Source organism: Danio rerio, chromosome 15, assembly GCF_049306965.1.
Source record: "Danio rerio strain Tuebingen ecotype United States chromosome 15, GRCz12tu, whole genome shotgun sequence".
NCBI lineage: Eukaryota > Metazoa > Chordata > Actinopteri > Cypriniformes > Danionidae > Danio > Danio rerio.
This window is the reverse complement of record NC_133190.1, coordinates 3,151,226-3,167,500: the sequence shown is the minus strand read 5'-3', so window position 1 is coordinate 3,167,500 and position 16,275 is coordinate 3,151,226. Positions and strand designations below refer to the sequence as shown.

At 42.3% G+C, this 16,275-nt stretch overlaps 1 protein-coding gene and 2 long non-coding RNA genes across 6 annotated transcripts in view; 1 reads left to right on the top strand and 2 right to left on the bottom strand.

The window, feature by feature from the left end:
* The window catches only part of fndc3a (fibronectin type III domain containing 3A), a 143,376-nt gene that overhangs the window by 20,704 nt on the left and 106,397 nt on the right, over nt 1-16,275 (top strand). For 2 of the 4 annotated variants that reach the window (XM_073924233.1, XM_073924230.1), the window contains exon 2: nt 2,348-2,513. In XM_073924233.1, coding sequence (XP_073780334.1) covers nt 2,388-2,513 — 126 coding nt within the window. In that variant the 5' untranslated portion in view covers nt 2,348-2,387. Of the gene's footprint in view, nt 1-2,164; nt 2,514-16,275 lie in introns of all 4 variants that reach the window. The other 2 variants (XM_073924234.1, XM_073924231.1) reach the window with 1 other exon arrangement.
* The window catches only part of LOC141377988 (uncharacterized), a 31,628-nt gene that overhangs the window by 7,313 nt on the left and 8,040 nt on the right, over nt 1-16,275 (bottom strand). The window lies entirely within an intron of this gene.
* On the bottom strand, nt 2,348-15,292 carry LOC141377997 (uncharacterized). Its single transcript, XR_012391235.1, has 2 exons — nt 13,083-15,292; nt 2,348-4,074 (listed from the first exon to the last, which is right to left on the bottom strand). It is a non-coding gene; the product is annotated as an uncharacterized lncRNA (long non-coding RNA).

Here is a 16,275-nt window from a genome sequence, read left to right as displayed (position 1 = left end):
TGAACGCCATACTATGAGTTTATTCGTTGTGTGTGTGTGGACGTGGCAGTGAACAAATGGCATATTTTTATTCCTTCCGCGTGCCACCCAGACAGGTCAAACTGACCCTGAATACAATGAATTGAGCTTAAAATAGGCTACTTTTTCACTCTCTCTTACGCACAATTCTAAAATAACCACAAATAAAAAGTGAATAAAGTTAGATTCATGCATTTGACGCACTCGAAACCACGACTGACCCTGACAAGACAATATACTGTTTATCTGAACTGGCTGACTGGGGACGAAGTTGATGGAAATACTTTTTTTTTCTTCTTTTTTTCTTTAAGTTGTTGAGTTTTAGGACTACGTTTATATTGCTCAGCAACCTGTTCAAAACAATGTAAAGATAGCTTGACGTGAAGTAGGGCTGCTCGATTTTGGAAAAAAATCATGATCACGATTATTTTGGTCATAATTGTAATCTTGATTATTCTAAACGATTATCAGTTGAAGTCAAAATTATTAGCGCTCCTGAGAATTTTGTTTTTTTAAATAACTATTTCCCAAAATATGTTAAACAGAGCAAGGAATTTAAAACAGTATTTCCTCTAATATTGTTTTTTCTTCTGGAGAAAGTCTTATTTGTTTTATTTTAGCTAGAATAAAAGCAGGTTTAAATATTTTGAAACCCATTTTAAGGTCAATATTATTAGCCCTGTGGAAATATAAATTTCTATCAACTAATTCCAAATGAACAATAATCTACGTATAACTGAAAAGTTATATTCTTTGGTTTTTAATTATATAATTTCATTAACATCCCAGCTAGGAGGGACATTTAACCTTTATCTTTCTGACTACACCCTAAGCCAGTGATGCAAATGCTTTAAACGACTCTGTCTTTGTCTTCGGGTGTTGCTTTTATGCTACAGAAACCCTATGTTGATTAACTTGTGTGGTCAGTAGCTGGGCCGTTTTTTAACACCTATGCCATGCTGACTCCAACTCTTAATTTGCATGCTTTGTTTAGCCAAATCCCCTCCTCCTAAGAACACAATATAGACATGAAATCTTTGTCTCAATTCAGACCTGTGAGAGACTTGTGAAAGAACTTGCAGACTGCGGACCTCTAGTAGGCTCTTGCAGACACATGGACATCTTAAAGACGCTGTATGACTGCAGATTAACCAACACGTCTCAATAAAGGAATTCTGCTTGTTTCGAGTCTCCTGGACTGGGTTCTCTCTTCTTTTCACTCATTTATTTTTTTACAACAGCCCCCTTAAGCAATATATGTTTTGATTGTCTGCAGAAGAAACTACTGTTATACAATGACTTCCCTAATTACTCTAATTAAGCCTTTGAATTGCACTTTAATCTGAATGCTTGTATTTTGAAAAACATCTAGTAAAATGTTATGTACTGTCATCATAGCAAAGATAAAACAAATCAGTAATTAGACATGAGATATCAAAACTATTATGTTCAGAAATAAGTAAAAAAAATCTTCTTTCCATTAAACAGAAATTGGAGGAAAAGTGTTGCTAATATTCAGAAGGGCTAATATTCTGACTTCAACTGTATATATATACAGTTATTTTCCACCCTTCAAAGGAAAGAGAATCAAATACAATAGAATAAAAATATAAAACAAACTGAGATCTAAGCATCTTCACCCTAAGAAAAACACTTTAGCTCAAAAATCCTTCAGTCAGGAGCAGTGAGGAATTTTCTCGTTGTTTGATTAATGATAAAACAGGCGGCAGCATTTCGCACTGTCACTTTAATGGTTTCTCTTTCACGCGTCTTTTGATTCTCAACTCGTTTGTTTATTACGCAAATGAGGGTTAATATGAATAATCACTAAACACCGCATTTTGACACCTATTTGACCATTAAAGCGCTCATGTTAAGATTACTTTAGATGTCTGCGCTCCTCTGCTCGTCTCAGTGTGCGAATGAAACCGAATGCTGACCGCGTGCTTTTGCGTGTGTTGCACACACACATAAGCACGCGGTGTTTCGCGCTTTTGGTATATGATGCGATAATCGTTTATCTCAATTAATGGCTTTTCATATTCGTTAGAAGCCATAATCGAAATCGGATTTTCGATTAATTGCACAGCCCTAACGTGAAGTAAATCATAGATATATACACTAGATATCGCATACGGACCCTGAGCATGCGTCAACAGCGCCGCCACATTGGTACAGTGCTCCCAGCACAAAGGTCATTCAACCGCACTAGTCAAGACAGTGTGCCAACGTGAAAATACTTGCAAAAAACGTCTTGGCGTGCACATGTCTTAATATACCATAACTTCTTGTGAACAACTTGGTGTGACGGAGTGTTCTGTGTTTTCAGGAGCAGGCAGTGTCTCTCCTGTAGTGTGGATGACGGAGTCATGGCTGAACACTCGTCCTCCCCGCTGGAGTCCGGCCAGTTGCTCAGTCAGGACATCCCGATGCTCAGCTCGCCGCCGCCGCCTCCACACCCGGCCAACATCGTCAACGGAGACGGACCACAACAGGTAGCACAGACCACTATCGCGGATTTGTGTTCACTTATGCGTGTGTGTGTTTGTGTTTATGTTTGTCTCTGTGTGTTTGTGTTTCTGTGTGTGAGCTTTAACGCTTCCCATTGACTTGGAATGGGTGACGTCAGGTGTTGCCGAACTGCATTGTGGATCCGTCTGCGCTGCATCAGTGGTGTTGCTCGCTGCAGAAGTTATAAATAAAGTTTAATTGAGTCTTAATCACTACATTTTCAGAGTGAAGCTCTAGCTGCCGTTTTTTATTTTGCATTAGTGCAGGTCAGCTTTTTTCAAAACCTTAACCCCCCCATCCCCACCCCCAAATTTTTTGTTTGTACTATTCCGTCATGGTATATGACAAGTGGCGTACTTCCCAAGGTGTAGCGTGTGCTCTTGTGGCTCTGGGCTGTGGTTGCGTCATTGACCCTGACCCGGCATGGAGACGTGTGATAGTGGGAGGAAAGGCCACGGAGAGGAGCTGTCCATCCCTCGCTGCCCGTGGGGCTGTCATGGCGAATGTCAGTGGCCATGACGTGTTTGGGTGGCATTTCTGTCACTCTCTCAAACATCAGGCTCATTGAACTTTACTGACCGTGACTTCCCAAGGATGAACTATGATGCATTTTCACCGTTTTGTTTTATAGGGGGAAGTGGGCTCTTATTCTATCTCATTGGTAATAACCATAAATTGTGATGAGTAATTGCACTCTTATACACACTTGTGGCATGGAAAATTATAGTGCACACTAGGGTTGTAACAATATACCGGTATGACGGTCTACCACGATTTGAACGTGCACGATTATCATACCATGAACAATTGCATATCAACGGTTTTAACCTTTAAAGACCGAGACAGCCGCCCGCGGCTGAAAATAAGTATTGCTCTTAAATGTTTAATAACTGTTGATCCGCTGATCCGATTCATACAATTCAAAGATTGGCATAAAGAAGAGAATCTCAGCTTTCCAGTGCTGTATCACATAACATTCCCGGACTTTCAGAGGCTCCGGAATCAGTGCGGTTACGTCATCAAAATTTGACAACGCTGATTTGACAAAGAAACGCTCGTCACTGTGTCTCCGGACAAACCAGACATGATACATTGATGCATTGTCCCTCCTCCATGCCCAGATTGGTTCAAACTCGCTATATCACAACCAATAAGCATAGGTTTCGCTTTTGTTTGTGGACCAACAATGAGCTTTTTGAACAACACGGAATGAGAGATAAATAAAACGCCAAAAAAAAAAAAAGTTTTGCATGAAATAATTCTCATACTAAGTACTTTTGCATGCACAGCAGCACAGAAACATGACAAAACAGTGACACAGCAAAGACGAACTGCTGCTCTTGCTGTTTTCAAAAGACGCAAATGAAGGTGCAGCTGTTTGTCTGCATTGCAGACAACCATATCCAAATCCATATCCACAGACAACCATATCCATGCTGGCACATGGAATCTAGTTTCGTTATGTAACTATTTATAGTATAGTAAATATTTATATCTATTTTTTTACTGAGGATTTGCACCATGTTTATTTGGACTTTATTTGGACTTTGACACATTTATTATTTTCTTATTTTTTTATTTGTTCATTGTAAGTGGTGTTGTTTATAGTAACTGAAAATATATTATTTGGAAAAAGTCAAATTTGCTTCACTGTTCTATTATTTTGTAACATTTGTAACATACCGTATACCGCCAAACCGTGGAATCGTTTTAGACGATTATCATACCTTAAAAATTTATACCGTTACAACCCTAGTGCACACAGATAAGTGTTAAACACCATTTCAGACTACAGGTTAAAGTTGTCCTTTTTCATTAACGTGATGTACGTCTGATTAGAAACGGATGTTTGTGAAATAAGAAAAAATGTAGGGTGGTACATGATTTCCTCTTTTGGGAGCTTTTTGGATTGTTGGAATATTTGTATTCTACTTTGCATTTAGTTGTGGAGGATTACTGTTCACCGGAATCACTTTCCACACCCAGAATCTTTTCAGAGACTCGATGATGAGGCAAGGGAGAGATAAACTGATTGATAGCCCTGCGCCAACAGACTGATACTCCACCCTGAAAGACATATAGCGGAGCCCTAAAGAACTGGTAGCACTGTCCCAAAGGACTGATAGCTTTGCCCTAAATAACTGAAGGCCCCACCTTAAAGGACTGATGGGTAGGCCCACATGGAATCTACGCGAGCAGAATTCCGCAGATTTTCCGGAGATTTTCCGCAGAATTCTGCAGATTTTTAGCCCATTATTAATTCTGTTTATTTGCTTGAGTAAATGTGTAAATCTGAATTTATTCAGTTTTTATTAAGTAATTTATTACTTTTTATTTAATATATTAAGGTTTTAGTTATGATACCCCGGCTGGATACTCCCAAAATAATTCCGCAGAAATCCACAGATTTTTACCAAAATTCTCCGCAGAAATAGCAAAAAACGTTCGCAGATTCCGTCTGGCCCTACTGATGGGCCCTCCATAAAGTACTGATAGCCCTGTCCCAAAGGACTGATACCCTACCATAAGACTGATAGCCCTGCCCTAAAAAACGGACAACCCCTCCCTAAAGGACTTATAGCTCCGCCCTAAAGGACTGATAGCCCCTCCCTAAAGGACTCATAAGCCCTCCCTAACAGACTGAAAGCCCCTGTCCTAATGGACCAATTGGCTTTGCCTTAAAGAACTGATTGCTCCACCCTAAAGGACTTATAGCTCTGCCTTAAAAATCATAGCCCCTCCCTAAAGGACTGATAGCTCCACCCTAAAGGACTGAAAGTTCTGCCCTAAAGGACTGATAGCCCGGCCCTAAAGGACTGAAAGCCCTGCCTTAAAGGATGATAGCCTGCCCTAAGGGTCTGATAGCCCCGCCCCAAAGGAGTGATAGCCCCACCTCACAGGACTGATAACTCTATTCTAAAGGCCTGATAGCCCCGCCATAAAGGACTGATTGCTCCACCCTAAAGAACTGATAGCTCCATCCTAAAGTACTGATAGCCCCACCCCAAAGAACTTATAGCTCTGCCTTAAAAAACATAGCCCCTCCCTAAAGGACTGATAGCTCCACCCTAAAGGACTGATTGCTTCGCCCTAAAGAACTGATAGCTCCAACCTAAAGGACTGATAGCCCCACCCCAAACAACTGAAAGCTCTTCCTTAAAGGATGATAGCCTGCCCTAAGGGTCTGATAGCCCCGCCCCAAAGGAGTGATAGCCCCGCCCCAAAGGAGTGATAGCCCCACCTCACAGGACTGATAGCTCTATTCTAAAGCACTGATAGCCCTGCCTAAAAAAAGAAAAGCAATGGCTCCACTCTAATGACATTTCGTGTTCCAGGAATGAGGAAGGTTATTGTGTTTGATTCATTGATGCATTGTTTCTGCTACAATCACATATAAAAATAAGAAGAGTAAATTTAGACTTCTTGCCAACGCTAAGCTTTAAGCTCATGTTCAAGGAAATCTTGTAAGATAAGTTAATACAAGTTAAAGAGGTTTTACACACTGTGTGTAGTGGGAGTGTATCCGGGCTCAGCAAGACCGTGTTGTTGTTAATGTGCTGTTGACTTTTCAACTCCCTGTGGCGATCACCTGACAAGCCCTTCCCATTCGCCTCTACGGTCCACTGAGCACTTAAACAGGCAGAAAATGCATACACACCGTCCCCTGCTCCATTCTTCCGTTCCTATGACCCCTTTTTATCCCCTTTCATTTTTTTTATCACCTTCTGCTCATCTCATTCTTCAAACCACAGGTTGCAGCGGTGCGTTGGCAAGAAAACTCATTCATACAAGTGGCCTATGCAGAGCACATAATCTGCATGCCTGTTGGGTCAGTGGAAAGTTAGGGATGTTAAGTTGTTGAGTGCAAAGTTATGTTGTAAGGTATCAGCTAAATGTTTTCTGTTATGATCTACATATGCTGTGGATAAAATATAATAATAATACATTTTATGTAAAGGCGCCTTTCTGGCAACTCAAGGACACCGTGCAATAAAACAAGAGCAATAAAACAGGAAAAAGAGAAATAATATAAAAGTATACACAACATTAGTGCAGATATAATTAAATATTCAAAACCATCTTATATCCCTGGGTTTTGAGTAGAGGTGTGAATTTATACTGGTCTCACGGTTCGGTTCGGTTACGATTATCATACCTTCGATTCGGTTCAATTCGATATCTCGGTGCATTGACGATGCTTTCCATATACAGTGTTATATTTTAGGGGGGAGGCCATAACAAGCTTTCTGTATAAACACACAGACACACAGCACCACACTGTCTCTCATTCAAACACTTTGGGCTCTATTTTGACGGTCCATGCGCAGAGCGCAAAACGCAGGGCGCAAACGCTTTCAGGGCGTGTCAGGACGCTTTTTTGCTAATTTAAGGACGGGCTGCGGCGCATGTTCTAAATGGGTTGTGTTTATTTTCTTAATGAGTTATAGGTGTGTTTTGAGAATAAACCAATTAGAGTCTCATCTCCCATTCCCTTTAAGAGCCAGCTGTGTCGCGCCAAGAGCGCATTCGCTATTTACAGGACGCAAAGTAAGTCTAAGTGGAAAAAATGAGCATTTCACAAGGAAACAGTTCACAGTTGACAGTTTTTTAACTGAAAACAGTTAAACAGAGCATCTACTGCGTGAGAATGAGAGATAATGGATCTACTTTCACTTTCGCTCTTGGATAGGGAAACCTTTACGCACAGACATCAATTAGCCTATAAATAAATACTTTTGTTTGTTAGGCGCAAATATTCGTTTCAAAATTATTTCTAAATTCAGTTCTAATTTCCAGCAAACGAATAAATGAATAATAATAACAAAATGTGCTCAAAAACCTGAGTTATATCCTAAAACACATGCTGTGCTCCATATGGTCTAAAACCTGACAGGTGGGCAAATCTAAGCTTGTTTTTAATAAAACAAATATAAATATGGATATAATAAATAATACTGCTAATAATAATAACATTATACAAAAGCAAATTATTATGAATGAACTGAAAAAGCCTCCCGAGATGAAGAAGACATAAAAGCAGTGATTTTTCATATTCATGTAGGCTAGAAAATAATATGTTTTGTAATATTTTAATCCTTTATATTTACATCCTATTTCTATTCTTATTATATCCTATATGTATCCTTAATATTTACATTTTTTCATATGTAAAGATATTTGCCTATTGCTCTACATCTTGTGTGTATTAAGCAGTGTGTAAGCGAGGCGCAACTCTGCGCCGGAGTTGAAACCGGTTAGTATTGGCCTAATGAAAAATCTATTATAGATTCTCAAAATAGCAACGCGCCAGCGGTCCGCCTCAGAACGCCTTCCTTTTTAGACCAGAACGCCTATGGACGCACAAATGAGCGCTAATGCATTTGCTATTTAAACAGCGTAGCGCAACGCCTCAAAACCACTCTTGCGGCAAGCTGAAACTACCAAAAGACTACTGCGCAGCGCCTTGTGCCACACTGCGCCGGGTGTATGATAGGGCCCATACACAAACATATACAGCAACAAACAAACACACACACACACTTAAACCCTCGCAACAGGAAGAGCTCGTGCTGAGCGGAGCAGAAAAACGAAAAAAATAAGCACTTTTCCGACGGTCCCTTACTGAGAGCTCCTCTCAGCGCGAGCTCTCCTGGCAAAACATATTGCGAGGACTTAAACGGAGCAGTTCTCGTAATGTCGAGCGAAAAAAAAAGAAAGACAGCTGTGAAACATAACCAGCTTTGTGTTTTTGTAGGAAACACGCTTTAGATATTTTTAGGGTCAGAGGTTTTTGAGTTATTGCCGTCTGTAACTGAATGTGTGTCAGGAATATTGAAAACAAAACCAACTGAACCGCGTTAATTTCTGGCGCCCCCCTGGATATACAGCGACCTTAGCATTTGCCTATGGTGCCTATGCCACGGGCCGGCCCTGAGTTGGCTGAGTGTTGTAAATACTCGCGCTCACCTCCCTCGCGACAGAGAGCATAGGAGATAAATGACGTCAGTACATAATAACCGGTTATGATTATTACTGAACCGATAACGAATTGTCCGCGTCTGCATCGCGGTGCACCTAAGAAACTATTAATTTTGACACACCTAGTTTTGAGTCTTTTTTTGGGTAATGTAAGGGAGTCATTTGCCCCTTTCACACATACAGACCTTTCCGGAAAATTACCGGCAATTTTCCGGAAAGGTTGTATGTGTGAACAGGTCCTTTTTGAAAATACCGGTAAATTCGTTCTGGCTATTTTCCGGAAAGAGAAGTTGTAACATTACCGGTAATTTGCCGGAATGCTGCGCTGTGTGAATGCAGAAGGAAGATTGCCGGAAAGAGCGCGTGCACGTCTAGAACGCTTTAACCAATCAGACGCGTTTACGTCCGCGCGGTTTATGAGAATAAAAGCCTTTGAATATTTTTCCAGATTCATTTAGCGGCTAGAAATTAGTGAGATCACGTTTATATGTTCTTTTTAATGTCAACTGTGTAAATAATCATCGATGAGATGCTTATGATAAGCCGTTGTTTGTTTACCTTCAAGCTTTGCGTGTGCCTGTGAAACAGCCTGTGAGCGCCTGCACACGCACATATTATGAACATCTCGACATGCGAAAGTGATCCTCCGTATGTTTTCATCGAAGTTGTTCACAATATTGATCATCCACAGAGTTTGTAATGTAGTCAAATGTTTACAAATACAAGCGCAGCTGTTTAAAGCTCATTTGTGGTGAATGATGTCAGAATTAACCGGTATTTTGGAATGGATGTGTGAATGCTCTTTTCCGGAAAAATTCCGTAACGTCATTGTCTGTGTGACAAGCGCTTTTTTGGAAGTACCGTTAAAGTCGTTCCGGAAATTTTCCAGATATTTACCGGTATCACTGTGTGAAAGGGGCTAATCTTTCTGATGGTAGTTCCAAAGCCGGGGAGCAGAGCTGCTGAGTGCTCTATTGCTCATGGACGATAGTCGAGCAGGGGGAACAGACAAGTGGAGGGAGGAAGAAGATTGCAAGGTGCTGTACCTATTAATTAATTGAATTTACAGAAATGGTAGTACAATTAAGGTTAAAATTATTAGCCTTTCTGAATTATTACCCCCCCCCCCCCCCCCCCCCCGCCTCTTTCCCCCCCTTTTTTTACGGAAAGAAGACACATTTCTAAACATAATAGTTTTAATAACTGATTTCTAATAGCTTACTACTTTTATATTTGCCATAATGACAGCACATCATATTTGACTATTTAATTTTAGACTATTTACTATTTTGGTAACAGTGTAGGAGATGACTAATATCGTGAAATAACATTTCAGTCATATCACCTAGCCCTTCTTTACTGGTGTGAAAAGCCAAGACTAGCTCAGTGTTAATTACCGCAGAAGCCTGTTTGTTTGTGCCCTCGGCATTTCTCCTCATATGTGGCCTCTTACGCCTACAACTAATCCCAAGCATGGTCCCTCTCCAGGTGTGCGTTTGATGTTTGCATCATGGAGTGCTCCTGGTAAGGTGAGTGTAACTAACTGACTCCTGGTGCTAGCCGATCCATGTGTCAGGGAAGAGGTGCTTGTGTAAGAGAGCATGGCTAAGCAGCATGTGTGAGAATACAAACTGACGGCAGGAGTTTTCAGCAGACCTGAAGGAGCCTCGAGTCTCGGTGAGGCAAGCCGAGTGACGCATCTTGGCAAAAACAGTAGTGACAATGTGCCATGATGACTTACGCCTCTGACCTGACCTTTCCCACTGGACTTGCACTCCGCAACCGGGTTCCTCCCTTCTCTCTTGCTTTGTGCCACGTCAATCTTGTGCATTTAAATATCAGTGCAGCATCCTCCTGGCAACGCTGCTTCTGCTCTTTCACGAAAGCAAATTGGAATATGTGCGCAATTATTTACAGTATTCAGTTCATCTTTATTTCTGTAGCGCTTTTACGATGTAGATTTTGTCAAAGCAGCTTAACATGGAAGTTCTTGTAAATTGAAACTAGTTTACAGAGTTGAAGTTTAGTTTGGTTCAGTTCAGTTCAGTGTGGTTTAAATTTCACTGCTGGAAGAGCAAATCTATCGATGTGCAACTCAAGTCCCAAACCAAGCACTGACAGTGTAGTGTCCCCTTCACTTTTAACTGGGGGATTAGGACTCACGCAGACCGCAGGTTGAGCTCCCCCTGCTGGCCTCTCTAACACCACTTCCAACAGCAACCTAGTTTTCCCATGTGGTCTCCCATCCAGGTACTGACCGGGCTCAGCCCTGCTTAGCTTCAGTAAGTAACCGGTCTTGGGCTGCAGGGTGATATAGCTGTGGCCATAAATAAAGTTTATAATAATAAATTGTAAATTAAATAGTCGAAATCATGAATTGGTCGAACTTTGGGAAAAATTGAGATATTCGTATTTTTGGCCTCGTCGCCCAGCACTAATCTCAAGTGTTGCCACTTTTCCACTTCATGATACGACTCAATTCGACACATCGTTCTTCTTCACTATACTCCCTGCAGGCCTGTTTGTCTGTGCTTCAAACCAGGATGAGATGAATCAGAGCGTTGTTCATCAATACTCTCTAATAGCCCAGGTGCCCAGCTGTTCTCTTCATTGTAAAGATTTGGAGGACCCCTCCCTTTCTCCTAACAGCCGTCTGTAAGCCCTGACGTCTGGCCTTTTACGCTTTCATTTATTTGCTTTTCCTCCCTCTGCCTCAGGTTGTTTCAGGTTTTTATGTGGTCTTCAAACACTTTGGTTTTATGGGCATGAGGCTTTATTTTTTTTTTGAAGCAGCAGTCAGGCTTGCCTTAAGAGCAAAGGCTCTAAGCAGAGTGGAAGGGGCCGCTCTGCGGGACGTCTATTCTGGATAAGAAATGAAGGCTGTTAGTTGTGGCGAAAAAGCCCCTGGTATAAATGGCACTAAATCGACCAGAAACATTGATATGTTTTTGATTCCACTTTCCTTTTGATCTCCTACATTCCTACTCGGTAGCGTTGTACTTGCTGTGGAGGAGAATGAATTTGTAGATAAACCGGCAAAGCAAAAGAGAGTCAAGATCACACGAAGCTGACAAAATGGTTAGCTGTGTTTGACCATATATACTCCTCTACACTCCAATGTCAGTATTTATGCTTGTGTCAGTTATATTTGCAATTTAATCTGCAACGGGTTGTCTATATAAGGGGAAAACTTTGAGCTATCCTCAGAGAGAACTCAATTTATGAATCTTTATTCTGGAGAAAAGCAAAGAGTTGCTGGAACTGATCCTGAAAGTCTTTCTCACTGACACCCAGGGCCTCTTTGCATATTTTTTTACATAATCGTTTATAGAGGTGTGAACCTAGACTGGTCTCACAGGTCCGTTCGGTTACGATTATCATGCCATCGATTCGGTTCAATTCGATATCTCGGTGCATTGACGGTGCTTTTCATACACAGTTTTATATTTTCTTTACAGCAGCAATTCTTGTATTAATGTATGAATATATTTATATACTACTTCCCTGCTAAAAAAAATCCAGCTTAAACCAGCCTAGGCTGGTTTTAGCTGGTCGACCAGGCTGGTTTTAGAGGGGTTTTGGCCACTTCCAGGCTGGTTTCCAGCCATTTCCAGCCTGGTCTTAGCTGGTTAGGCTGGGAGATGACCAGCTAAAACCAGCTTGACCAGCCTAGCAAGCTGGGAGCCCAGCCAAAACCAGCTATGTCCAGCTTAAACCAGGCTGGTCAAGCTGGTTTTAGCTGGATTTAGCTGGTCATTTTCCAGCTTGACCAGCTAAGACCAGGCTGGAAATGGCTGGAAACCAGCCTGGAAGTGGCCAAAACCCCTCTAAAACCAGCCTGGTTGACCAGCTAAAACCAGCCAACCAGCCTAGGCTGGTTTAAGCTGGATTTTTTAGCAGGGTTTTAATACAATTTTGTAATTTAAAGGGCACCTATGGTGAAAAATCTACTTTTCAAGCTATTTGCACAGACATATGTGTATATATAGTGTATAGACCATCATATTGGGGTGATATAAACACACCCAGTCCTTTTTTTTTTCAATTTAACAACTTAAAAACGGTGGATCAATTAGAGCGGTTTTCAGATCGACCGCAACTTTACGTAATAGTGCGATCCCCCCGCCCACCGAATTGATTGACAGCTGCGCGCATTAAAATGTTCCGGTAGTCACGTGTATATGTCAACAAGACCAGGCAGACATACGCAAAGCAACCGGGAATAAAAGCACTGTTCTGTTCGCTAGGATCAGCAATCATCATCAAATGTGATTAAGAGTAAGTTTCACATGTTTAAAGTGTTTTAAATCAGTGCACGTGTGTAATTAATTACAGCGATTTACTTCAGCTTTACTTCATCAGCACAGCCGCGTGTCAGAACAATTATAAAAGAAGACGCTTCAATCCCGGTTTGTGGAAGTTAAATCAGGTTTATTTTGTACTGGAGGTTAGCCTGTATCCTGGCCGGGTACGCCACAGCAGAATGAACCGCCAACTTATCCAGCAAGTTTTTACACAGTGGATGCCCTTCCAGCCGCAACCCATCTCTGGGAAACATCCACACACACACACACTCATACAGTACGGACAATTTAGCCTACCCAATTCACCTCTACCACATGTCTTTTGGACTGTGGGGGAAACCGGAGCACCCGGAGGAAACCCACGCGAAGGCAGGGAGAACATGCAAACTCCACACAGAAACGCCAACTGAGCCGAGGTTCGAACCAGCGACCTTCTTGCTGTGAGGCGACAGCAATACCTACTGCGCCACAGCCTCGCCCTATTATTATTATCATTATTATTATTATTATTATTATTGTGGAGGGCTGCACATCCGTCTACGTTGAAACAGGACACCAGCGTGTCTAAAATGGGGTTTCCAGCATTTACAAAATTCTCCATTTTAGAGCATAAGGGCAAAAACTCGCTTGATCTTGATTTAAAGTATAAGCCTTTTGGTGGGTCAATGGTACTGGAGCAGGATGGACGGCAGGCTTAACCATAGCACAACTTGTGCAGTAGTGTAAATTGCACCTCATTTATTAAATGGCCTTTTAGCACACAAAGAAATAACCCCGACCATGATTTGGATAATGAGGCATTTTTGTTCCTTATCGAGTGAGTCAGTCGGGTAATACGAAAGTGAATAGCCCCCCCCAAACTCCCCTGCTTTGCTTAATGCTGTCCTGACATGACGAGGTGGACAGAGGACGCGCAGCTGGGCTTAAGGCCAGATCTGGGGGTGGATTCATGTGTCGTGGCTGTGATACCACGCAGTGCCTGAGTTACGGCCGTTCATCGAGCCGTGCCCTCTGAAACCATAAAATGGCTGAACCAAACATTAATCTTTCCCTTTGTCCCCCCCCCCACTACCACACACTACTCCTCCCTGTGCTCATCTGTGAACTAAGCAACGTTTCCATAGCAATGAGTTTCTGTCTCTCTCTCCTCCTCTCTCTCTTTCTATCTCCTGTGGGTGTCTCACTTATCACCTAATAAGAGAGAAAATGGACAATTCTTTGTAGAGCTGACAAAGTCATCTCAAGTAACCGTCTCCCATTCAGTGTTGTAGAGCAGAGTTCTCACTCTTGTCAGCCTCGTCATGTAAAAGGCGTTTGATCAATAGAATGATGTTGCTTCCACATATTGACTCCCCACAATGCTGTTTCTCCCTCGTTCACCTTTGGTTCAGATATACTGTGTGTCATGAAATACAAATTGTGGATGGCAGTCCAGCTTTGATGCTGACATACCGTACTCACTCAATAGTTGAGGTTGTACCTCGCAGATTTTTGTCTAAGGGTGCACTCGCACTATGCTATCCGAACCGTGCCCAGCGACATTTCCCGATTTGTTTGAGAAATGCGAGAGCTCTGAATTGGGCTTAGGCACGGTTCAGTTGGCCGGCCCTGACCCAGTTGGAAGAGGTGTGCCAGAGCGCGGTACACTTGTAGTGTGAGTGCAAAGCGCGCCTGAGCCCGAAACTGAAGATGCAACGTCACTTTTAAGGGACTACTTCACATGTGTTTATTAATCATTCATTCATTCATTTTCTTGTCGGCTTAGCCCCTTTATTAATCCGGGGTCGCCACAGCGGAATGAACCGCCAACTTATCCATCAAGTTTTTTACGCAGCGGATGCCCTTCCAGCCGCAACCCATCTCTGGGAAATATCCCACACATATTCACACACACACTCATACAGTACGGACAATTTAGCCTACTCAATTCACCTGTACCGCATGTCTTTGGACTGTGGTGGAAACCGGAGCACCCGGAGGAAACCGACGCAAAGGCTGGAAGAACATGCAAACTCCACACAGAAACGCCAACTGAGCCGAGGTTCGACCCAGCGACCTTCTTATTGTGAGGCGACAGCACTACCTACTGCGCCACAGCCTCGCCTTTATTAATCATGCTTACCATTTAATGAACGCAAACTATCGTAGTTTATTACAGATGCAAACTCCTCGCTGCACCTTCAGGAAACCTCCTGCCGCACGAGGACTTTTATGATAATTTAAGAGCATTAAAAGTGCTGAATCTCTTTAGCAAAGTGTTTGACTGCGTGTCACTGCATCCCAAACGACTAAAAATAATACAAAACGTTATAACTTAAGCAATCTCTTGCTGAGCGAGAGCTCTTCTCTTTTGTTAAACTGTGTGACTTTTTAACATTCTGTAAGGGGTCTACAAATGAAAGATAGCTATTCTTGGGTAATTCTGGCACATTTTACAGTAATGTTTATTAACGTGCATTGACCCTGTAAACAAATGAACTAAAAAAATAAATAAATAAAAAAAAACTGAACAGTCACATCATCGATGATGTAAAGGCTGATTTATACTTCTGCGTCAAGTGCACGCGTATGCTACGGCGCAGCCTACGCATTGATGCATTGCCCTACGCCTTGGCCATTGGCATCGCTGACATGCACCTCTCAAAAAATGTAACTACACGCCGCAAAGATACATAACGCAAGTGCTGTGATTGGTTGGCTTGGTAGTGCTGACGAGTCTGGGCGGGACCGAATGCCGCGTGAGCGGCATGAGCCCGATGAAGCGATTGTTTACAAGTGTGGAGTCCCGTGAAGGAGCTCCGGATGGAAAGTTTTGTTTTGTGTTTACCTCATAGTTAAAGTTGTTGCACGTCTGCCGGTTCCTGCCTTAAAATGAACGAGTTTGAGCCACTTTTACTTCCAGGAAGTGTTCAGGAAAACAGCAGCGAAGAAACTCGACACAGACACACATTTACACCTCACTGCCAACTAGTGTTTTGGAAGTGTTAATGCAGACCAACAGCGACAGCGCGCAGAAGTATTAATGCACAGCTACGCGCGTTGCATGCGCCGTGAGTTACGCCGGTCACTTGACGCAGTAGTATAAACCAGGCTTAAGCGCGCTCAGGTCTGGTAGGTAAAACATGCAATGTGAGTGCAGGCCGAGGGGATGGGCGACAATTGCACTTTGACACGTTCAAGTGTGCCTAATGCCGAGTTCAGACTGCAGGATTTTCAAAGTAGTCGTGTCACAGATGTTTTCACACTGCTTGACTATCTGGGCTAGCGTTTCGTCGCTGCTTTGTTTACACTGCAAGATGGTTCGTCGACATGGACATTCAAATTGCATGACTTTCCTATAGGGAGAATCGCCGACAACTTCGTCCAAACTACGTCTCACAGCCAAAAACATGTAGAATATCTTTTGTTATTAACTACATAATGAGAAAGAAGCCTTTAATGGGGTAGAACATGTACATGTTTG